General features: G+C 44.4%; 1 protein-coding gene across 3 annotated transcripts in view; it reads left to right on the forward strand.

Annotated features, from left to right (window-relative positions):
- Positions 1-20,890, forward strand: part of AFF2 (ALF transcription elongation factor 2) — a 453,393-nt gene extending 432,503 nt beyond the window's left edge. For all 3 annotated transcript variants that reach the window (XM_064574649.1, XM_064574647.1, XM_064574648.1), the window contains 6 exons: positions 1,161-1,297; positions 5,135-5,206; positions 5,562-5,655; positions 8,044-8,096; positions 13,190-13,380; positions 16,945-20,890. In XM_064574649.1, the coding sequence (XP_064430719.1) occupies positions 1,161-1,297; positions 5,135-5,206; positions 5,562-5,655; positions 8,044-8,096; positions 13,190-13,380; positions 16,945-17,066 (669 nt within the window). In that variant the 3' untranslated portion in view covers positions 17,067-20,890. The remainder of the gene's footprint in view (positions 1-1,160; positions 1,298-5,134; positions 5,207-5,561; positions 5,656-8,043; positions 8,097-13,189; positions 13,381-16,944) is intronic.
- The last annotated feature ends 4,550 nt before the right edge of the window (positions 20,891-25,440 follow it).

A 25,440-nucleotide genomic window follows, 5' to 3' on the forward strand; every position in this document is an offset into this window, starting at 1 on the left:
GCTGCAGAACATTTATTATAAAGAGAGTCATTTACAATAGCGGTTCTGTAGGACCTGTAACTCATCATTTTATAGTTGTACTTAATCCTTTGCTCGAGACAGCTACTCTGCCATTTTGAGAATTGAAACCTTCACCGTTGCAAGAAAATATTTTGATAAAAGGTATACAAGAAAATTAAAATAGCTAAATCTGCATTATATTGGTTCTTTTTACATAAAATTCTGTATTGGAATTCTTACATCCAGCTATCAAAAATTGAAAACATTAAATACTGTTATAAAATACTCACTATAAAAGTGTCATATATAATATTCATTACACATAAAAAAGAAATCAGTATGTCTAAGTCAGTTCAATCATGACCATTATCAGGGCTAAAACCTTTTGCAATAAAATTTTACTAAACTAAAATATTTAGTAGTGCTATATTTTTTGGCTTTTTGACACACTATTGCAGACCATCATTTACAATGAAAGTGATGTGATTATTGTCAACAGTCACATGGAAGCTTCACATTTTTCATGACAATAGCATCCATTTTTTACTCTTCCCCTGGGGGTGGGGTTGATGTGCTCACAAAGACTGTAGATGGAAGTTGTCCATGAGGCTTATGAAAAGCAGAGTTCCACCACCAGCTCTGTCCATAGGACACTACAATGCCCAGTCTAGTCAATTCAGCGAATAGAAACTAGTCAAGGCGTGATTTGCATTCTGATCCCCCCCAAAATAGTCACACCAGCAACAGGACCACAAATACGTGATCGTACCACCACCACACACGATACCTTGGCTGCATTCTTCTCTTCTCTACCAGCCTCGGGGTCATGACAATAGAACCTTAAATCAGCTATGTCACTGTCGATACGAATTCACCCACTGACCCCCCTTCTCCATCGGGGTTTCTCAACCTCGGCACTCTTGGCATCTTGGGCTGGGTATTTCTCACTGCTGGGGGGTTGTCCTGTGCATTGTGGGGTGTTTAGCAACATCTCTGGCCTCTGCCAACTCGTCCCTCGTGCCGACGACCCCCAATATCTCCAGTCGTTGCCCAACGTCCCTGGGGGAGGGGTGCAAAAAGGCCCCGGGATTGAGACCCACCCCTTTATATGAGGGAGAAAAGAGGCAATATCGTGGTGACAAGTCATCTTCCTGTTTCAGTTCGAGAAATTTGGCAAAGCCGTGAATTATGCCGATGCAGCCCTGTCCTTCACCGAATGTGGCAATGCAATGGAACGCGACCCTCTGGAAGCCAAGTCTCCGTATACCATGTACTCCGAGACTGTGGAGCTCCTCAGGTTAATGGCCTTTCTGCAGCCATCTTCCTAAGCTCATTTCAGTCGTAATTAGAAGCGGCTATGTTTTTTAAAAATATCATTTCCTCCTCCTAATGGTTTGTCCTACGCATCTTCTTCTTAGAAGTCATCATAATTAGTTCTTGCCATTTTATTAATGTCATGGAAAATTTATAATTGATGGACACCGCTTTTATGAATTATCCCCTTCAGATGTTATAATGTGAGTGTTCTAATTTGCAATATTCATAAAATTAAAATGGAAACATAGTGGGTGGAAGTAAAGTATAATAATTTCACCGTGTGGCATTGACACTTGCCTTTTCAAAGTGCAGTTTTATAATTCAAGGAAGGTGGCACTATCGGGATTTCTGTTATGAACCATGTTTTCTCAGAATTTCTGCCTTGGTTATTAAAAAGGAGGGGCCTCTGTTCCAACACAAAGTTGGCGTTGAGGGCCGCAGGTGTGCGGTGAACTTCCCCTGTGTCTGTAATTTCAGGGAAATAGACAAGGTGGTAGGAGGGGGAGGGGTAGAGATCAGAGGATGAGAATAGGAGACCAGTATATTAACTGCACAGATTATCGGTCACATCTGCATTTGAAATGAAATTTCCTGGCCTGCCGTTGGTCTTGGTGGAGTAGAATTTGTGAGTAATCAGAAAAATTCCTGGAAGAAGGGGAAAGAGAAGAAATGCCCACTGTTGTGTTTTCCAGTAACGTGCAGATATTTGTAAAATAATTGAATCCACTTCTTAAGAGTGGAAAAGCACCATCATCTGCTGGATGCACTAAATTGCTTTTGTTTTAGTGAGCAGTTCCTCACCTGATAGGTTCTTTCTATCCAGATCACCTCTGGCTGGATAAATTGATAATAATAATAATAGTTTTTACTATGTATGTTGCCTGTGTCTGCATAAAATGTTACAAATCCGAGGCCCTTGTAATTAAACCTTCAGACCAACATTGGACACATTTAGCATGCGTATTTTCCCAGCAAAGTCTTCCAAAATATCAAAATAATGCAAAGTCTTATAAAGAGAAAAAAACAAAAAACAAAAAACTCTGCTTGCATAGAATCAGAAGAGGAAGTTAAAGCCACAAAAGTAGCATGTGAGGTATCTATCTCTCAGACTTACTTTATGATCTGTGAAAGCCACCACCGCCATTCTCTAGCTTTTAATGGGAAATTGATTTCTCAGTGGATTTGAGGCTGCCAGTGATTTTCAAAGATGCACGAGATGAAAATTCTGGCAAAAATTAAAAATTGAGGGGCAGCATTAGTGAACAAACACAGAGAAAATTCATGTTCTCTATCTATCCAAACATTAGAAACTTTAAAAAAAAAGGCACTTCTTAAATTATTAAGAAAATAGAAAAATGCTAATACCTAGTGTTAACACACACACACACACAATGATCATTGTAAATTGAGGGCAATTTGGCATTGTGGAGGAAAACCTTTACAAATGAGCATTCATATCTTTTCAGCCAGCAATTCAACTTCGGGAAATGTGAATTTCCTGTACTGAAGAAAATAATTGTGAGAGGAGAGCGAGTTATCTGTATGGTGTTCAGTTTGGCATATATTATAGCACACAATTAGAAGCAAACCAAATAATGAATCATAGAAGAGTAAGTAATTACACTGTAGTACACTCAACAGAATTCTTTGCAGCCAGTGAATTGCAGCAACGATGGAGACTATGTAGCTGCAGAATTATATACACACTACATCTCTGACCATGAAAAGCATGTTTCTGCCTGTGGACCAAGCTGGAAGGGAAATGAGATCAGAGCTGCAGTAGGGTGAAATGATGGGTGTTTCCCATCTCTCTGTATTTTTCTTTCTTCTTCGTTTTCTTTTAGGAAAATACATGCTCTCTTAAAGATATAAAAGCAGAGCATCATATTTCGTTTCTGATAAAAATGCAATGTGAGACTTTGAGTAACATTTATTCCCATTAAAAAACACTTCTTTTTCCATAATTATTTACAGTGGAGAATGTATGGATGTTCACTTTAGAGTCAATAGTTTGAAACTTTCTCTTAATTGTCGATTCCCGTGCGGTTGTAAGAAATGATCGGGAAAGCTCCTGTGGCCCCGCACCCAGTTTCCCCCAACAGTATCACAAACAGGACAGTGACATTGATAAAATCCATGGACTTTATTCAGTGTTTTACATGCACCCCTTTGCCCTCTCTATGTACATTTCTTGCATTTTCTGTAAGGCCTGTGTGAGTATAATTTCTGAGAAAATTTCAGTTGGGAATAAAATGGGCTAAAGTAACTAGGTCTTCTGGTCCATTGAAGCAACTGAAGTTCCACAATCCACTCACTTCAAAAGTTGCAATTAGAGGGTGACTGTAATGTGAACATAGTTTTTAGTGGCATCATATGGTGGTGGAGAGATTTCTATTACTCTCTGACAGTATGCTGGCCACGGAGATAGAGCAGTTTTCTTCCTTCAAGTCATTATAGTGGCTCTGAGCCCTGGGAATCTGCAGTAGAAATGTATTTGTGCAAACAAGTGGGGCATCACGATGACTTGACATTTCAGCGATCCAACTGTCAAAGACAGTTTGATTTATTACATAATAAAAATCCTTTTACTTAATATGGCCACAACAGAAGGGACCCACACCAAGTGCACAGGTCCTTTTGCTGGAAAACGTTCCCTCAACAGAAGTGGAACCGTAACCAGGAGAAGGGGTCCCTGGTCTTGAGGGGCAAGCCCTGGGACACCGGTGTTCTGGGGAGGCTGTTGAAGATGGGGAGTCCATTGTGCAGGCTCCCCATCACCTTCTCGTAAATGAGAATGAACCTAGGCTGCCTGCACACTTCCAACTTCCTTCTGCAATGCTGAACTCCATTACTTATTCCTCCACAGGTACCTGTGAAATTGCATTAAAGCTCAGACAATGATTTTATGCAATGAATTGATTTTCAAGAGTCTAAATGCCCCGAATGGGATGTGCTCAGCTAGAAGAAAAAAATGAGAACTGCTCAACCTTTGATCACCCCAGTGTGGAACAGTAACAATTAAAGAGAATGGAAAGACAAAATATACAAGCACCATAAATTAAGGGCTCTTAGACCTTCAAATGCTGTGAAATTGACCTTCCTCTCAAAAAAACAAAACCACTTCCTATAGGAATATCTTCAAAACCTGAGCCATTAGAAAAGACCTTTTTAACTGTGTGATTGTGGGCTCCCCATGCCCATGTCAGACACAGTCGTGTATTATTTACCTCGTCTGTCATAAACTTGACTGAGACTTTACTGTGGCCGCCTCTCATTGCAAACCAGTCATGCTGGTTAGCTAGAGTGGTCCTAGGGACGGTCTTTTGCCAGAATGTTTTTTTCTTTTTTTTTTTTTTTTTAGGTTTTATTTAAATTCCACTTAGTGAACATACAGTGTTCTATCAGGTGTACAATATAGTGATTCGGCACTTCCATGCATCACCTGGTGCTCATCACTACACATGCCCTCCTTAATCCCCCTTACCTGTTCCCCCCGCCCCTCCCCCACTCTGGTCACCATCAGTTTGTTCTCTAGAGTTAAGAGTCTGTTTCTTAATTTGTCTCCTTTTTTTTCTCCCTCCGCTTGTTTGTTTTGTTTCTTAAATTCCACATATGAGTGAAATCATGTGGTATTTGTCTTCCTCTAACTGACTTATTTCACTTAGCATGATACGCTCCTGCCCATGTGCCCTACTTTGGCCTCCCACCCAGAGCAAATGTGGCACTAAGGCATTCAGGCGGTGGGAATAGCAATGACTTCTGGACTTTTCTGAGGGGTCATGCAGATGGCACTTGAGCTTGTCCTTTCTCTTCAAAGGTACGCGATGAGACTGAAGAACTTTGCGAGCCCCTTGGCTTCAGACGGGGACAAAAAGCTGGCGGTATTATGGTAAGTCTCATGAAGGCTGCAAAGAGGCAGCTGAAATGTCACAGAAGGATTTGGAAACTCCAGATCGACTTAAGCTGCTTACCCCAGATCATTATTCTTGTTTTCCATTAAACTATTAAAGGATAACTAATGGATTTCTTCAGTCGCTGACTAAACATTTACTCTCCTAATTTATACCCTTATCAAGATGGGATTTTAATGCTTACCTCTTCTCTTTGAAACATTTTTCTTTTTTCACTTCTGTTCCTCAGTAACCGTAGGGGAGTGAGCGTGAACTGTGAATCAGCATTTCGTTGCCAGTACGTAGCTTTCATGAAGCACCAACATTAACATAATCCTTTCCTCCTCACCACAGCTACAGATGTTTATCACTTCTCTACTTGCGGATGTTCAAGCTGAAGAAGGACCATGCTATGAAGTACTCCAGATCACTGATGGAATATTTTAAGGTAATCCTTATTTTGTATAATTTATAAGTACAGGGTGAATACAGTCACTAATGAGACGTGGCAAGCATGTGATTAAATGTCAAGGTTGTTGCTGCCACCGGCTTAACCTCTGTCATTCCAGCTGGCCATGGCCCTCCTGCCTCTCTCCCTTGGGGCTCAGCAGAGAGCTCAGGTTTGATTTGATTCCTGGAAGAGAAGGCGCAGTAGTGCGATCCCCTGATTATCTTCTGGACTGACCAAATGGCCCTTGGCATCTTCCTGGTTGCAGTCATGGGAATGATGGTGCCTCCTTCCCCACCCTGCCTGGTGGGGACCCACCAGGGGACACAGGTTGTGACCATGGCCAGTCTCCTGTGAAGTGAGCAGCCAGCCCAGAAATTTCTCAACAATGGGAGAGTTCACTGCAGCCGCCCTGGGCTCTGGGGGAATAACCATTCCCATGGGAGTCCTTTGGCCATGGGCAGTCTTGGAGTACAGTGGTTGTACTTTAAAACAACTGATCAATCAATCAATCAATCAATAATAAAATAAAATAAAACAACTGATTGTTCTGGTTACCAAAATGAACTATCACACAAACAACAAATAAACAAATAAATAAATAAATCCGTGGTCTAGGGAACTGGAGATTTTAATTTGCAAGCAAAAAAAAAAAAAAAAGGAAAAGAAAAGAAAAGAAAGAAATTTCAACTGCAAAATGAATGCCAAAATTTGGGAACGAGCCCAGACAAAAACTGCAAGCCACTAAAGGGTCACTGGTTTGATGGTCTCTGAAGCTTCTGCTTCATTTGCAACCCCCTGTGCCCCCCTCCCCCCCCCACAGTGGTCATGATTCAGATTTGAGGAGGCTCAAGGCTCCTGTTGGTCACGTCTTAAAGGAAAAGGATGATTATTTATTATTATTATTACTATTATTTCTGCCAAGTGCGTGAGACTGCTTGGCTAAATTGCACCAAAGCAGTTGTCTGAGATGAATCAAACCATGACCTTCACATTGGTCACCCAGATGCACAGCTGTATGAGGATGCCAACTCAGTTGGGAAAAAGAGCACGTCCGCCAGCTATTCCATGGTGTGGCCACAATGCCATAAAGCTGGTGCTCCTGTGGGTGACGCGTCAAATACAACAGCTGCCCATCCCCCCCAAGTGTACGGTCTCCACCTATGCTGTAGAAAGGCAGTTCTCGAACCTGAGTGGGCATCTGGATCCCCTGGAGAGCTCGCAAACCCTGAGTCCTGGGTCCCACCCCCAGAGTCTGACACTGGAGGCCTGGGACAGGGCCTGAGAGCTGGCACATGTAACGAGTTTCCAGGTGATGCGTCCTGCTGGTCTTGGGCTTACGCTTTGAGAGCCCCAGCTCTAGTATCTGTCCTCTTTGGCCTGTTCTTTGTGACTTTCAGGGCACTGTAAAAATGCCAAACAGATGTCAAATAACTCACTCCTCTGGCAGCGCGCTGAGCTGCTTTTAGATTAAAAACCTTAGGTGTGGGTCTCCGTGCTCCAGAGAAGTGTTGCCTGCTCACTGGGCTCCTGAAAATGCCTGACCCTCCCTAGCACCCCATTTGCAAAGGGGGCTGGACTGGAACCCAAGAGGCAGGGGAGAAGTATAACCTTGGTCTTTGCGGTTGAAAAGGCCAGCCTGAGTCAGGCTCAGTGCCCCGGGGGTCCTGGTCCTGTGCACTCTGGGCTCTAACCTGGTGACGTCATTATGGTGAGCTGGACCACTGCCCTAAGGTGGTGGTGCTGAGTGCTCTGCAAGTATGTGGCCCCCCAAAAGCAGGAGGCCAACTTTTGAAACTAGCCCAGTTCCATTCAGAGGGACAAAGAATTCTTAGCAGTCCACAGCAATGCTGCCCCAGACCAGTTGCTTTGCTAAACAGGGATCTGCGTGTAAAGATAGCAAATCAAGGTGATTCACGATAAAACAAACCACAAAACACTGCTCCGTCCTGGCCCATTCCCGGGATGTCAGAAATTACAGCCCACGTTGCATCCCAGGGAAAAATTCTGCCGTGGGAGCTAAAGGTGAAAAGCTTGCCAGTACTCTGAAGAGCTCGTTTTGCAGAATAAATTTCAGATGAGGATAATTAAGCCACTTCTTGGAGAACGGAGTCTGATTTTACTGGGCCTTTTAGTATATAAGATCTTTCATCGAGTGACTTGCACGGTCCTGATTGGAGCCTGCTAATTATCCTACCCAGCTATTTTCATCGAGTGTGTGTCATGGTGTGCTGACGTGCACTTACATCCCAGCTCAGCTAACAGAACAGGAGGCATCCCGAAATGCTGCAATCAATATTAATGTACTCGAAATCACACTTCCATCTGTTTCTGAATTAATAAAACACAAAATAGATGTCCTTATTTCCCTCTCTCTCTCTCTTTTAGCAAAACGCTTCAAAAGTCGCTCAGATACCATCTCCCTGGGTAGGCAATGGAAAGTAAGTATCTTATGAAAATTGCTTTTTCAGAAACTCAGCGAATTAGGAGACCCCAAATATTTTGTATTGACAACTCAGGAGTGAAGGCCAATTCTGAGACTAGAGTCATTTTTGTGCACAGGAAATTCTGGTCAGATTTCAGCTAACGGCAAGACAGAAAAGTTTAACATGATGCGATTCCCAATTTCTTTAACTATTTGGTCTTTAAGCCAAATGATGGCCATAAAAATATCTGTTAATGAGATGGCAGTGATTTTTCAATGATTCACTCGGTAATGAAAGGCCAATGAAATATTCATTGATACATAGTAAGTGCCGTTTAATAAAACCAAAGGCATAATAGTGTTGGGAATGTGAAGGCACTTAGCCTTCATGAGCCTTCATGGTGATTTTTATATTAATACTAAAACACCCTGACCTAAAATACATAAAAGCATCCACTCTACTGCTGATCTACTGCTGATCTAAGGCTCGGTGGACTCCCCCACTCCCTCCACTGCCCATAGTTGCAAGAGCATCCACCTGGTCCTGAGGCTGTCCCTAGCTGCCAGGGGAACTCCAGGAGGGACGGGGCTGGGGTGGGGGCGGGGCTCGGGGGCCCCTCCCCCGCACTGGGCATGTTTCTCCAGCTCTAAAAGGAAAGGGCTGGACCCCTTGGCATCCGAGGCCCAAGGCCCCGGGTGAGAGATGTTCCTGCTAAGAGGGAGATTTGGAAGCCCAGGTCTGTCTGTGGCGCAAATTGGCTCCGTGCCTGCCCTTCCGTGCTTGAGCATCAGTGTTCCGTCTGATTCCAGTCCCTCCCTCACCACCCCGGGCCCACTTGCCACCACCAGTGGGAAGGGAAGCTCCATGACTACAGACCCAGGCTTTGGCAAAGAGCTGCTTTTTCCATTTTTCATCATTTCAAAATTCTTGTGTCTCTGGTCCATACACTTTCTTCCAGCGTATTCTAGTCTCCTCTTGCCATTTTATAAATATCTACAAAGCATACTCCCAAAGCAGTGGGGCATGAACTCTACATTGAGATCATAAAAACATTCAGAGTGAGGGAACAGACCCATTAAAAACTCTGCATTAACTCAATTACTGTATTGAAAGGAAGTACCGTTTAAATTGTTAAGTCTTACTTTTATATTGACAAACAAAAGCAAAAGAATGCTTCTCTCTGGAAGTTGAGAAAATAAAAATAACCATTGAAAGGCCCAGAGAAAGCTATTTTCTCTGAGCACAGAGTAGAGCGAGGGCAAGTTCAGGTAAGCAGCTATTAAAGGATTTCTGGGAAATTTCTTTTAATTCTGAAACGAAAGAACTCGAACACATCCTAAGCTTGTGAAGTCACACTAAAAGCCTCCTGAAAGGATGTTTTAGGCAGCTTCTGTGTGAAGAAAGCACACTCCCTTTGGTAGGCCAGAGAGGTTGTGAATGAAGCAACTCCAAATGGTCACCCACAGGTTACCTCCCTTTCATTCAGCGAACACCTCAGGCACATTTCCATACAAGGGGCTGGGGGCACAGCTGACTCCAGTGGGATCCCTGCGCTCCAGAAGCACACAGTCCAGTGGAGGGAGGTGACAGATGGGAACGAAGTTCTATGGAAGCCCAAGAGAAGAGGAGCTTGGGCCTCCCTGGATGGTCAGGGAGGGCATCTTCTATGCAAGCGAGGCCATAGCCTACTTTCCCCAGCACACGAGGGTGGCTGGCACCACACAGGGCCTGGAAGGGCATCTTCCAGAAGCAGCAACCCCAGACCATGAGGCCTGGGGGAGAAAATTTACAAAGAAGCAGTTGGAAGAAGGAGAAGAACAATCTGCTTAGTACTGAGCAGGGATTGGCAAACTTTTTCCGAGGCTTAGAGGTAATATCTGAACACCATGCTTGGCACACAGTAACTTTACCATTTGAGCTGGAAAGCATACACTGTCCCACCCCTAGAACTCCCAGAGCTCTTGGTGTATACTTCGCCTTGGGCACTTATTCTAGCTTGTCAGAAACTCATGGGTCTGCTCCCCTACTAGGCCATTTGCTCTTCCCAATAAGGGGCCATTCATTCTTTCATTTGCCACCTATTTACTGAGTGTGTACTATGGATGATGAGACACTCTGCCAGGCACTTGATAGACACACCCCCATCATCTTGTGCTATATGTTATTCTCCTACCCTCTCCAGAGCCTCTCTATGTAGTGGATACTAAGCAATGACAAAGGGATGGTGGAAGACAGTTCATTCATTTATTTAACATTCATTAAGTACATAGGATGTGCGCCAGGCACTGGTCTAGACACTGGGTATAGACATAGACAGAAATCCCTACCCTCCTTGAGGTCACATTCTGTTGGAAAGAAAAAGTAAAAACTATGTGGTTTGCTAAATGGTGGCAAAGGTCATAGAACAAATGGAAACCAGGAAGGGGGATAGAAAGCTTGGCTAGGGATCACGTGGGGAGCAGGACACCTATCTTGAATTGGGGACGTTAGAGAAGGATGGTGGAGAGCAGTCCATGTAAATACCTGGGGGGGATGCATTCCAAGCAGAGGGACAGCAATCACCTTCCCAAGTGGGCTGTGCCTAATGAGTCTGACAAACAGCAAGGGGGCGAGTGTGGCTGAGATGTGGATTGGACCAGTGTGCTAATGGTGAAAGTGGTGGGAAGTGGGTGCCTGTGTGTGTACCCTCATTTGCGTGTGCCATGAAGGTGTGAAGAGAAAAACAAGATCTACAAGTAGACCCACAGAAAGAAAATGGGACAAGGAACCTCAAGCTGTGTGGAGAGCCAGGTGGGAGTGGGAGGCCCCCCGAGATGAGTGCAGCATCACGCCCTTGTAGCCAGAGTCACAGCCTTCCTTAGGCAGGTTGGAATTCTTTCATCAGTACAATGCGGCCTGCAGATACGCTCATCGGGAGGTCACTCCTAGAGCCTCGTGTAAGATCCGCCATGACCAAAAGCAAACCCATGCCCTAATTCCCCTTGCCTCCACTACTGATTGTTATTGTTTACAAGAAAGTAGGCAGTAAGAGACAAAGATAGCCCTTCAGTTAGCACGTGGATGTCATAAGCTAAAAAGGCCTTTTCAAGATGTACAAAGTAAATAGAGGTGATGTGTTTCCCCTTGTGACTTCTGGACATGATCAGAAATCACTGAATCCAACCTTTTCTTTGAGTCAAGGAAAGGCTCAGCAAGGGGAAGGGACATGCCCAGGAGCACACAGCCATTTAGGGCAGGGCCAGGGTTAGAATACAAGTCTCCTGGGATTCCAGTACATACTCTGTTCCCAGCACAGCACGGTTCCCCTTTCAACATTTGAGACACCTGACAGCTTTGGGATTTTTCTCTAGCCATTACAAATGAGGACATACTCTTTTCTTGCCTTAAGTTGGCATCTAAGAGTTAATGACCACTACTCGGAGAAAAGAAAATAGCATTTGCAAGCAACCACAACAAAGAAATCCAGCATTCACTGCCTGTTTTGTGTGTGTGTGTGTGTGTGTTTTGGGGTGGCTTTTTTTTTTTTCTTGGTCTTTAGTTAACCCTTACGTGCTTAGGCTCCTTAGCTTGGACATCGCCCCACTCCACCCCTGCCTTGAGAATAAATCTTTCCATCGAGAAGTTTCAAAAGGTCTTAGAAATTATAAACAGAACAGGAAAACTTTCACACCCTCTCACAGACAAATGCAGAGCAAGTGTGAGGATCCCCTTTGCCCCTCATACTAGAACATACCAGAAGATATACTGTGTTTCCAGAAATGGACCAAAGCTCTCACAGGGCCTGGCACACCCCACATGAGTCTCGAGGCAAGTGTATCGATTTGAGTCGCTCCCAAATTGAGTTAGCAATACTCCAGCCATTGCCCCAGATCTTGTGTTCACGTGCCCATTGGGGTGCACATCCGCTCTGTGAGCACCGATCGGCTCTGAGGAACACAGCCAACCTGGAAATCTAGAGTTACCAGCAGCCACAGCTGGGAACAGCGAGGGGGAGTGACAGGCTGCCTTGATGATCTGCTGGGTGTATTTGGAGGAACGAGGAGGAGCCCCAAACACAGCTTTCTCCATTTCTTCTACTCCCCCAAAATGTTCTATCGTAACAACGTGGCACGCTGGGGCACCACTGGACAGTCTTTCGAAGTCTCGTTGAAGGAGGATAGGAAGGCTGAGGGGGTGCATAGGCCTTGCTCACGTGCACAGGAAGCACCCAGGCCCTCCCTGATATGTGCAGATTGCAGGGGACTCCTTGTTGCTGACATTAAAGTATTGAACCACAATCTATATCCAGACCTTGGTTCTGCCCAAATAGGACCTGCAAAGACTTCTCTTCGTAAACAGCATGCAGGTGAAGGGTCAGCAATTAACAGCCATCTCTGTAGCATGTCTTTGAGAATCTCAAAGATTATTCAGAATCTTACTTTTTCTGGCTTCCCTAATACTGCTCCTTGGGGGGCTTTCAAGAATTGCACTTTGTTTATTGTGGTGACTGTATTTGGAGCAAATTGTCATTGCGGTTTCCACAAAACACTTTGATAATAGCCTTTCCTAGCTGCCACTAGCCATCTGGCAGCAGGTAGAGAAATCAGCACAGCTCTGAGATGTGTCTTCCTCTGAAACCTCACAACACTGGTTATATATATTCAAAATAAGAGCTACATGTGTGGATAGGATGAATGCCAGAGAAAGATTCACCCAGCTCTCTCTGCTCTCTTAAAACGAAAGAAGCAGTGTGGATGGAGTCACCAGGGGTTGTCAGAGGCAGGGAGACATCAGTGTTCAACTGAGTTAGAAAAGGAGAAGCATGGCTCATTCTAGAGCCTGGCCCTGTAGCCCTGTGTGGGTTGGTCAGACAAGGCCAGAATGCGATGATAATCAATAGGCTCTTTCTACTCTGGGGCCTCTAGAGAAAACTAAGGTGTTGGCAGAAACTACAAGATGTCTTCTGAGAACAAGCTTCTCCACACCTGGGCTTCATATATGCTCACCACGCTAAACCTCATGCGGCAGTGACATTCTCGTGAGGCCTCAGCATGGGGAGGGAGGCCTAGAAGGCCACAGTCACTCTTTGCAGCCAGCCTCACCAGGCCTGTCTCTTCCCCTTCCCCCAGGAACACTCCATCCCCGGTGTCTCTCAACAACGTCTCTCCCATCAATGCAATGGGCAGCTGTAACAACGGCCCGGTCACCATCCCCCAGCGCATTCACCACATGGCCGCCAGCCATGTCAACATCACCAGCAACGTGTTACGGGGCTACGAACACTGGGACATGGCCGACAAACTGACAAGAGAGAACAAAGGTATGCTTACCTGTTCCACCCACACTCATGGACCATGGTAGGGTCAACCGTGCTTGGAAGCACTTGAGTTTTCCATGGTGGCCTTGTCTTTCTGTCTCTCTGATTTCCAGGGTATAGAGGAGGCAAGAAGGGGTTAACTCAGGGCCAACAGAGTAACCACATTTTTGCTGAGAGAGTAAGCAAGTCCTGGGATTTTTTTTCTTTTCTCCTTCAAAGCTTAAACTAGTCTGAGCTGTGACATGTTGGCAAATGACCATTTCAGATTTTCCCTCAATGGTAAGGATCAGCACGGAAAAACAGAGGCAAAGGAGAAAAGAATGATTTGCAAATTAATTAAGATCCCGTTGGCCTCTTTTGTCAACTTTAATCTTTTGGGTTTGTTTTGGGGGGGGGTTGTTTTTTTCTTTTTTTGGAGAGGTGAGGTTGAACTGCAGGCCTGCTACTTTCATTACAACCACCGGCTCCAGGGAGCACGTGATGACACGGCTCGTGTTCAGAAGCAAAGGCCAAAGCTCAGCTGGTATTTTTTCCACACTGACAGCTGGGATGAAGGATCAGGGTCCCGTTCGTGGTAGCACATGGGCTTTGCTACAGAACAAATGCAGGGAGGACCCTGCTGCACCAGAGGGTGAGTCAGTGGTCTCTGGCAACTCCTGCCGCCATCTGTGACCCTGGCTGTCGCCTAGGTTCACAGGGAAGTCTCGCTATCCTAATGAAGGTGGGACGCACAAGCAGACTGCACTCTTGCCCTGGCCATTCGTTCGGCTTGGCTGATCCTGGCCCAGTAGTCACAGACAGTCAAGGTGGGCTTTGGTGTGGGCCTTTGGGAATCAGACAGCGAAGAGGGGCCCCGCAGTTTAGAAGAGCGGAACTGTCTGGCCAGGAACTGGGAGGCATATACATTGCTACTGCGGTGCTGACTGTGTGGAGAGTCCCACCGAAGTAGGAAGGGTGCCGATTTTGAAGGCTGACCATTTAAGTTGGAATCCTGCCTGGGTCATGCAGTGCTGGGCAACCTCAGGCAAGTTACTCAAATCTCTGAGCCACTTCCTAGCTTCCATTTCTGTAATGGAGATAATAACGTATGGAGCCACTAGCATAAAATAGCAGGTTCAAGGTAGAAAGCCAGCAAACATTTATTCACTTACTCCATATTATTATGTATCTATGTGACTCCAAGATTCTGTGGCTATCAGAGCACATTCCATAATCTGAGACTTCGACCCACAACCCGGCTAGAGACTTACACTGACCCTTGGGACTATTCACAGGTATTGGTTACATCAGTACCTGGGAAGAAATCGGGCCACAATTTCCACATGCCAGATACTGTACTATTTGCCCGATCACTTGTTGCCTCATTTGTCCCTGTTTTGTAGATAAGTGAGGCAAGGTTAAGAAACTCACCCCTGACATCATAGCTCCTAACCCTGGAAGCAGGAATTGAATCTAGAACTCTGAACCTCTAGGCTACACTGCCCATCAAGAGAGCGAGATTAATAAGAGGTCCTCAGAGATCTTCAGTGAGCTCCTGCCCTCAGTTACCTGAGTGATGGGCACTTCTCTACTTCTCTAAGCTTCTGAAATTCCAAAGACAACTGGCCCAGATGGCCAGGCCCATCCAAAAGTTCTAGAAGTGCAAGTAAAAGCATAAGCATCTTAAGACTTGCCTAGCTTGTCTGCCTCTACTCTTCTCTCTTATTTTGTATTGGTAACTGGAGGGTAGTTCAATATTTATGGATTTCTGTCATAATTGCATCCATTTTCAAAATCTGCTAAAGTAATTCCTTCAAAATTAACCACAGAACTTTCCAGGAGTGATGTGGTGGCTGTGCTGATATTAAGGGAAATGGAGCTCATCTTGTCCTTAGCACAGCATGTCAGGAGTTGTTAAATTCCCCACCTAATACTCCATCAGAACAGCTCTGCACTCTGCTTAGAGTCAGAGAGCCTTCCCCCATCTGTCTTGTCCACATAGAGATGGGTAACTGAGGAGCTTCCCTTTTGATTGTTACTCTGGATCCCACTGGGGACAACCATGTCCTTGCACTCCCCCACCCCACTCTGTGCCTGCCCACCCGTGCAGCTGCAGATGGCTTCTGGCAGAGGACTCTGGTGCTAAAATCGGCCAATGGGGGTGATGCTGCTCCCTGGCCTTTGGTCTAGAAGCTCTGTTCCCTACCTCCCCAGCTGCTTACTCAAAGCTGCTATTAAAATGGTGACTTGGTGGGGGCACCTAGGTGGATCCATTGGTTAAGCGTCTGCCTTCAGCTCAGGTCATGATCCCAGGGACCTGGGATTGAGTCCCACATGGGGCTCCCTGCTCAGCGAGGAGCCTGCTTCTCCCTCTGCCCTTCCCCACTGCTCGTGATCTCTCCCTCTCTCTCTCACGCTCTCTCTCTCAAATAAAATATTTTAAAAAAATAAAAATTAAATTAAAAATTTAAAAATCAAAAAAAAAATGGCAACCTGGGTATCTAGTGCACAGCATCCTGGCTCACGTGTGGCTCATGTTCACTCAGCAGTGACTAGGTCCTTTAGCATTTCCCTTAATATTGTGTTATATAAGGAAGTATTTCAGATGCCAAAAATAATTTACTCCTTTATCAGCAGAAATTACTTTTATTGCATAGTACAGGTTTAAAAGTATCACATAATCAAATGAAGTCGATACCTAGAGAAGGAGCCCATATGTTATACATAACGTGAAGAATCAGTGCATTGTTTTGTGAAATACCATCTGCTGGTCAATCAAGCGCGTGGAGCCCCTGCATGCAAATCGCCTTCCAAGAAGGCGGGTGAGCATCCCAACCACTTCAAGGTAGCCTTCAGCACACACTACCCCCTCCGCTGCCACATTCCTCGCGCCAACCAGAACAGGCGTGACGTCCTCCTGGCTGGGGCTGCCTCCTCTGTCGGGAGCTGACAAAGAGGATACCCGAGAGCCCTCTCATAACCACGATCAACACAATGGTAGACAAATAAGTGCAGACGTGAAAAGGGGACGCCCAGATACTTTTCTAGACATCAGATAGTCTTTTCCACATACCTCCCACCCCACTCCAAAGCAGACCGTCCCAAACTCCAGCCCCAGTGGTTAGCAGTGTGGCCTCGGCTCGGCCCCTTCTCCAAATCAGCTGGAGGGGAATCAGCCCGGTTACTCTTACCTTCTGTGTCCTTCAAGGCGAGGAGGGAGTTGTTAGCGACAGGTCATTTCCCTTCCCTAAAGGAATTGGTAATAAGACCCGAAATCAGATGCCTTCTAGACGTTTATTTAGCGTTAGATGCTGATGGCTATAATTGCTGTCCAGGTTCACTGGCTATGTCTGCATCATGCACGCAGTCTATACATTTTTGTTGAATGAATGAAGAAACAGATTTGAATGAATTTGTGTTTTATTAATCACAGTAACACAAACATGATTTATGTAGCTCCAAAAATTCAGGGAAAACTTTTCCAATGTCCACATAGTTGTGTTGTCGCGTGAAGGCAGCTTAAGCCATCTGGTGTGTATTTCTGTGATGATATTCAAAGGCCTGACCAAGGTCTGCTCTGATTTTCAGAATTCTTCGGTGATCTGGACACACTGATGGGGCCCCTGACCCAGCACAGCAGCATGACCAATCTCGTCCGCTACGTTCGCCAGGGACTGTGTTGGCTGCGCATTGATGCCCATTTGTTGTAGTGGGTGCGCCCCCATCTCCAGCATCGCCACCCATCACTCTACCTCTACCAGAGCACCAACGGTCACTGGTGGAACTCCACTCATTTGGGAAAGTTCTCTTTGCTTATGTTTGTTTTTATGCTTCTTTTGATATCTGTGAAAAACAGAAGTCATTGTAAGTGGACACTACAACTTGAGAGCAGTATATGTTTTATTACTTAGTCATTTTTCAGTATTTTATATGCATTTCTCAGATCCCACCATCCTTTTGTGCTTGATACAATGACACAGTCCCTACAGTATTGTTTTAAGTCCACACTACCCAAAACAAAGAATGGGAAGTACTTGTGATGATAACAGGTTCCTGAGAAATGAAACGATATGTCATATATATATATATATATATATATATATATATATATATATATATGAACTTAGACACAAAGGACCTACTAAGATTCAAATTTTCCGCAATAGCCATTCCCCAAACTATACTCTTATGTCCAGAAAAGAACGTATTTCAGAATCCATTTTAAACTTTTGGGGTTCCCACGACTCAGTCTCCAGGTGAGAATTTTCATTGTCAAAACCCACTGGTTAGATGTTGTAGCCACATCATAAAATCAAGAGTATTAAGAAAACAAATAAGTATAGCAATGGCACTCTTAAAACAATACTATGGCAGACAACCAGAGGACTTTCTTGCTGACATCCCTTCCCTGATGCCCTATTTTTAAAATTTTAATGAGATGAAGTGGCAACATTGATTTCGACAACTTTAAGACATCGGCTGGCATTAAATATCTTGGAACTCCTTGATCTGAAGCATAAATCCTCACCTGGGATTCTCTTTTGTGTAAAGCTCTCCTTTTGAGGGGCAGTTAAGTGGGTGCATGCCCTAGGTGCCAAAATACTGCACTCTGGTTTTAGAGATGAGAGATGAGGAGAGGTCTGGAAATGTCCAAGGAACTCATACCTCTGCATCTTTGCAGTTGGTAGGCAGGTCCATTACTGGCAGGATATTTTTATTGTATTCTGCTCAAATCTCTGGAAACAAAAGTCAAGTTATCACTACCTAGGAGTTAGAATATACAGTTCGCTTCCAATTATAATCCACATTTTCTAGTTCACAGTGTTTCTCCTCCTCCTCCTCTTCCTCTTCCTCCTCCTCTTCCCCATCTTCCTCCTCTTCTTACTCCTCTTCCTCCTCCTCCTCCCTCCTCTTCTTCTCCTTCTCCTTCTCCTTCTCCTTCTCCTTCTCCTTCTCCTTCTCCTTCTCCTTCTCCTTCTTCTTCTTCTTCTTCTTCTTCTTCTTCTTCTTCTCCTTTTCTTCTTCTTCCTCTTCCTCTTCCTCTTTGATCTTTCTTTACCTTTTTTGGAGCTCATTAGCTTTTGACTGAAATACTGAAATCACTGATGTTATTAAAGTCTATATTAACATAAATCATTTCCATGAACATTCCAGAGAAAACTCCAAACTCTCTAAGTAGTGGCTAGCCCTTTAACAAAAAATGAGTCTTGGGGTAATGCTTCACCCTAGGGTGCTTTGAAAGAGCCCTGAAGATTGGCAACAGCTCACTTAATTTGGAGACATTTCCACATCACTTGTAATTATCCCCACCCCTTCTGATCCTCCACATTCATTTTATGTCCCCAAACATCACCATGTAAATATCATCTTTGGTGTTCCATCTCACCAGAAGAATCCCTCACCTGTAGTCAACACTAGTCATACATTAGTTCTTTATAATTACCTGCTGGTATATAATTCCACGTCGCCTTGAATCTGTTGAGTTTATTGAATTCTGTTCACTGAGCGATGACCAGATAAATAGTAGACATATGCACATGAAAGGTGCAAACTTGTATGATTCTTAAAGCCTGTCATGCAAGTCTGTGATAGGAACAGCAAGGGATCACCCTGCACTCTCATTGTCAAGGTTAAGATACATTCCCAATTGCAAAAGAGCCAGACTCAAGCTCCGCTCTGGTCATCGTTGAGTTTAAGACCCTTTTATAATAAGGTTGTGGAAGTTGTACTCCAATGGCTGAGGCCATGTTGTCAGGTGACTGCTGGGAGCATCCCAGCAGCTGAACCCACCACTTTCTATGCTCCCAGTGTGGTTGAGCTTTACATTCGCGGTCTCCGCAACAACACACACACACATACAGACGTGCACACAAATGAAACCTGAGAGAATCTTCTCTGAGCCTCTTAAATGGGGAAAATGATAATATGAAAGACTCCAAACATCCAAGGTGGGTGTCACATATAAAAATTAAGCTGATGGTTTTGCAGTGACTCAAGTTCTCTGTTCATTTTTCCATGGCTTACCAGGTAGAGTGCCTGACTATTACTATATAATGAAGCCCACTGGCTTGACTTGTAAGTTCAACCTAAACCACGATCCTAGACCATCACAGATTTAGGGGTAGATTCTTCTTGAAATTCAGTCTCCAGAAACTAGACACTCGAACGCTAGGGGCAGTTTCCAAAAAGAAACCAGCATCTTGCCTCGTGGATGAAAGACCTGTAGCTCTAGTTTCAGCGAGTCCTTTTATCTACTTTACATACAACAGGGAGGCAGCAGAGAATCCCGCTGCCTGATGTCACCTCGGGTGGCTGACTATTATACAGTGTGTGCCCAATCAGCAACACAATGATCAAATCTGACAGTTGAGTCCAGGATCACCACCTGATTATTTAGCAGACCCATTTGTAAAGCAGCTTAGAAGCCAATTAAACATGGAGGAGGAATGGCCTTCCTATCCCTGGAGATGAGACGGTCTTTGGTTTCACGATTAAGGATTGTTGCTGTTTTCTAGGTGCTGTAGCCATCACATTGTGAATGGTGATGTGTGTCGTAGGTGTGCGGCTTATGTGAGGGACTGAGATATTTTGTCAAGTAAATCTCTTCAGTGTACCAGTCTGTGGGAGGGATGTAGGACATGTGGATGGCAGTGAGAGATCCTGCCTGGAGACCTTGACAGAGGCTTGGTGAGACACATCTCAATGAGCACACGGAGGTAGGGGAATGGGCAGAGTAATGGGAAGCTCCACCTGACACAGAAGGATCTCGGCCCTGCTACGTGACCCAGGTAGGGCCACCACTATGCCTTCTTTTGTCACCCAAGCTCCAACCACAGGGAGTTTGACAAGTTCGTGTGAGGATGTTGGCTTGGCTTTGTATTTTTAATTAACTTTGGATTTTTTAGTGGTTTTGTCATATTACTGTCTGAGTTTGGTAGGTAGGATTAATTTGGAAAAGAGTATACTAGTGTGGTCCTCGGGGTAGAATTTAGCCGTAAGCATGTTGTTAGCCAGCCTGTAGACTGTTAATTACTTAATAATCTCATTGGGAAAATACTCGTAGTTTTATATTTGGGTGACATAATTGGAAAAGCAGATTAGCTGCTGCTAACTTTTAAAAGACTTGAGGTTGACATAAAAAATTCCAAATCTTCAGTCAATAACCAAGTTGCTAAATTGGAAACCATTGGCTAAAATGTGTTTTGTTGAGTTTCCAAATGTCCGGATCTGCATTTGGACATTGCACCGCTAAATGCATTGGAAAGATACTTGCTCTGGCGTATCTTTCCCAAAGCTGTCTGATTCGGAGTTAGTTTTATTCAGATTTGCATCCTGGAGGTTGAAGTTGGAGTATGAAGTTGGAAAGCATTTTTGAAGGCAGAATCAATTGAGCTGTGAGGGCTCCCCCCTCACGTACTTCTCAACAGACATGATAACATTCACCTGCGTGAATTGGCAGGTGCGAGAACCAAACTGGATTGCTGGGTAGGACTACTCAGTAAGGCAATGAACTCCTTGCTTAGAGAAGCATCACTATCCCCATTGAGAAACTGTGTGGCGAGACAGTGTAGCTACACAATATCAAACGAATGGGTTGATTCAGTGCCCCCAGATTCAATTCTGTGGGGGAAAACTATTGAGCCAGTTGTCACTGCTCGGTTATGCAACTGGCAGACTAAACTCCTCTTCGTCGTTATGGTTGTCGTTGTTGTTGTTGTTGTTTGTCATTTCCACCCGCACAGCCTTATTCTCATAATTAAACCCTGATTCATTTTCTCTTTGGTGTTAGCAAACTCCAACAGCAGAGATGGCATCTGTGTATTGATAATTGGCATTTACCCTGGCAGGAGGCTAATCGGATAGGCTGGTCTCAGACGTTAATCCTACCATCTGATATTTTCAGGGAAAGAAAAAGTAATTCCCTTTCCATTCTCCTCCTCACAAATCTGGAAGCCCTCTTTACCAAGAGCATCACATTTTCCTCCATAATCCATCGACTCAAAATTGCATTGTGGGGAGGGCAGAGGGGGGTGGGGTGGGGGGGTGGAGGGTAGGGAAGTCCTTCCAGGCCAGGCTGCAGTTCTTGCCCCTTTCTGCTTCTGACATGAAATGTTAATGAATCATTCATCAGGCTCACATTGGGTTAGGGGACACTGAACTGCTTTTCCGATCCATGATCAATCATCGTTCTTCTAAGAGATTGGAGCTTTGCTGTTTCATTAACTGTGCAGTGTAGACTAATGGTGTTTAATAAAAATCATTCAAAATTTCAAACTCTTTTGCCAGTGACCTCGATTTTGTTGGCTCTTTGCTTTGTACTAGACTTTGAGGAGGGACGGGGGAAGCAAAGGAAGCCTGCTACTGGGCACCTGGCAAACCCAGTGGCCCCCAGCACTTGCTGGTGAGCGGCGGCAGCATGCAGACCAGCTGGGGGAAACCTCCCGAGGAATGCCACAGTGGATGCTTTCAGCCGGGGATAGCTTGTTCCTACTGAGGGACTCATTGTTCTCCAGCCTCAGCAGCAGGAAGCCAGCTGCCATATCCGGAGCTTAATAAGAACTGTAAACGCTTTACCTATTTGGTTTTGGCCCGCACCACTCATGTGGCCACCAAATAGGAGAAGTATCTCTGAGAGGAGAGCCCAGGGGGTGACAGCGGTAGCCAAATGCATCCCAGATGCTCCGGCCTTCTTTGAACTCGGTGGCGGAGGAGCTCCGGGCAGGAAGCAGAATTGGAGAAACCCCCAAACAGGCTGAGTTGGTGCCGCGTTGGCCAGATGGAGAGCTAGCTTCTCCTTCGGTCAGCCTGGCATGCAACCAGTGGTGTACTGGTAAAATGTTTAACAGCCAGCCCTCTGAGAACAGAAAGCACCTGACTTACTTGTAGGGTTTGCCAATTTCTGTAGTGTAAATATCCCCACCTGGCTGATCTCGAGCCACTACGATGTCGCAGATCGCAGAGTTGGGAAGAGATGCACGCAAAGTTGGGAGCACGGGCAAGACAGCTCCAACACACTACTGAATGCAGCCTTCCAAAGAGGGTTCTGATTTCACATTTTTCATGTGGACGCACGCGTGCAAACAGCCATGCACACATGCATACACTTGTGTGACAAGCTGTTTCAACCCTTTCAAATGTGAATGGGTCCTCTGTGAATATAGGTAGTTTGTGATACAGCCCAAGAGGTATGGATTTTAAGCAGGAGAAAGCTAAGAAGAATGGCCTCTTGAGACCAAAGCATAGACAAATGGGGGTAGGGGGGTCATCACATCTCAAAGGAAAAACAGCAGCGAGATCAGCCCTTGGAAAACCTATATGGTTGGTTGAAAATAGGATCAGTAAGTGTTCTTTTATCATTATTTTGTAAATGTCCAACTGGAATTTCTAACTTGTAAATGTAACTTGGATAAATTATTTACTCTTCATCCTTCTGATGACAACCTCTGTGTAGTTAGGAAACATTAGGGCCTCTATGGAGAATAGCACAATCCAAAATGCATTGTGTTGTTTTCTCGTAATATGGAAACTCAGTATTTCTCCCACCTCCCTCTTGTTGTTCAGAAGATTTTTACTTTAGTTATTAGAGATCGAAGTTATGTGTTTAACATGTGTTTTTAGTTAAAAGTGTCTACTTACTGTCCTAGCTCTGAATTCAAACCAGGATGTCTCCCGTATCAATTACATGACTAATACTCAGAAATGATCATCCAAACCAAAATAATTCCCTTTTCTACTCAATATAAAGAAAACCAGGGTCACTAACAGGAAGGCATAAACCTCTTTTAAGAGAGTGAGGTTTTCATTAAACACACACGTGCGCGCGTGCACAACTTTTTTTTTTCTTGGGCCTCCTCATTATAAATCATCCTGAGGGTAGAATAGAAAGTCTCAAAGGACCCATTCTCCTGGTCCTGTGCATCTTCTGCAGTTAATAAGAGGTCTGTGTCTGGAAAGGTTGAAGAACTTGCCCTACAATCCTATTATTCTTTAAACATTTCTATGTTCTGTCTGAGCCCGTGCCCGTGGTCGAATGTTAGCCCTGGAGGAGACCCATGTCCTACTCTTTCTTTCTGGCCTTTCTCTCTTTTGCCCCTGTGGTTCCTTCTGTGGCCAGTACAATAACAGAGTGGCAGGGGGTCTTCTGTCTCCTCATGGTATTCGGGCAACGTTTGTCCCACTGGAGAATGGTAACATCTGGGGCTGGTCTAATTGACATTTCACTCACACAGGGACTCAGAGTCCCCGTAGGCAATGGACCAGTTTGCATGGATACAGAGAGCGAGAAAGATGTTCATCATCATCTGGTGATTGCCTATTTCAAAACCATCCTCACTAATCAATCATATTCACCCACAAATATTACAAATGAGATCAATTCTGTCTCAAGACAATTTGTCAAATAGTTTTCTTCCTGGATGATTCAAGACTCGGGGTATTTTAGAAAGAGAAATGTCTGAGATGAAATCCCTCACATTTATTTAATTCTACAAATTGCTGTTTTTATTCCTGTGTTCATCGGAGTAGTGCTTCTGGAGATTGTTTGATGTGGTGTTGTCTTCAGATAAAATTAATACATCTAAAGTGAGCCCAGTATCAATACCATGCTCATAATGCTCCTTGGGATCCGAAGATACCTAAAATTCTTCCCCTTGGCACACTTGGTTAGTTGAGTGACATGTCGTTCAGATCCTCCAAAGAAAAGTCTGGTTTCTTTTCTGGTTTTGTGGTGGTGGTTGTGGTTGTGGTTTTTGTGACCTGTTTCTCTCTATCTCTCTGTCTCTCTCTGTCTCTCTCTGTCTCTCCCCACTCTCACTCACTTGCTTTGGCTCTGGCTTTCGCTTTCCTGCTCGGGCGCTTTCTCTCTCTAAACAAATGAATAGTTGAGTTAAATGTGAGCTTCTGAATTGTACTTGTTCATGCTTTTAAGACATAACAGATTAATAAAAATAGATGTGTTCTAATTTAAAACATGCCACCTGGAAAGGCATGCAGTATTATGAAACCATGATATTAGAAATATTAGTCTGTTGAATCCATTTGTCCAATTGTATAACTTCGTGGAGCAGTGTTTTGACCTTTACGGCATAATTTTGGAGCAAGTGGAGTGGTTGCAGGCAGATGAGACAGTTTACATCAGGAATTTTCAATGAACTTTAGTTGGAGGCCTGGCAATGGCAAACATCTTCAGATGTTGCTGTAACCATTATGAAGAACAAATTTCTGTTCTAGAAATTTCCCAGAATGCTTCAGTCAAGAATTTTTTTTAGGTTCATCTTTTTCTTTTTTTTTCATTTCTCCTTTTCTTTTATTATTTTGAAGCTGTTTATTATTACTGACTGAAGAAATATTTTGATTGTACTGTTTTTCTCTGTTCTCGTCTCTCTCTCTCTCTCTCTCTCTCTCTCTCTCTCTCTCTCTCCTCTTTCTCTCTGTCTCTCTCCATTTAACTATTGAAATCTGGAGTCTTTGGTAAATCTGCATGAGACTGGTCTGTAGGCCAGGAATGAAATCGAAATCTAAACAAACCTTGATGGGTTTTCAAAGAGGAACACTCTGTGTTCATTGGGCCCTTCCATGCCTCACATCGACAAATGATAAGACAGAGGTACTTCTTGCAGTGGGGCACTTTTAGAATCTCCTCTGAGACCTGATGCAGTTTAACAAACAACTCCACCTGTTTTGCCAGTAAGTCACTTGACTGAGGCTTGAAAAATACCCCTGAGAGTTACCAGGGGTGTCCGCCTGGTCTACAGTGTATGTGTTTGCTTTGTATCTACGAGGCACGTTCACGTCTCGTGTGCTCATGTGAAGTATTTCCTAGCATTCCCATTAGCCTGTATATAAGAACCAGAAAGATAATCCCAACATGTTGTAAATGAAGATGTGACTCTATAAACCTTTCCCTTGTTCAAAAGAGAAGACATTTTCATGCATATTGTAAACAGAAACTTTGTATATTTAAGTGTCATGGAAAATATGTATTGAGTAACCAGTATACAAATGGGAATTCAAGTGTCATAAGCTTTGTTGTGGGGGGGATGCTGGTCAACACGATGACCCGGGACCATTGTGACATGTCGTCTG

The sequence above is a fragment of the Mirounga angustirostris genome, unplaced genomic scaffold (genome assembly GCF_029215605.1).
Source record: "Mirounga angustirostris isolate CCGP_5_RB_7025 unplaced genomic scaffold, mMirAng1.0.hap1 SCAF_11, whole genome shotgun sequence".
Classification (NCBI taxonomy): Eukaryota; Metazoa; Chordata; class Mammalia; order Carnivora; family Phocidae; genus Mirounga; species Mirounga angustirostris.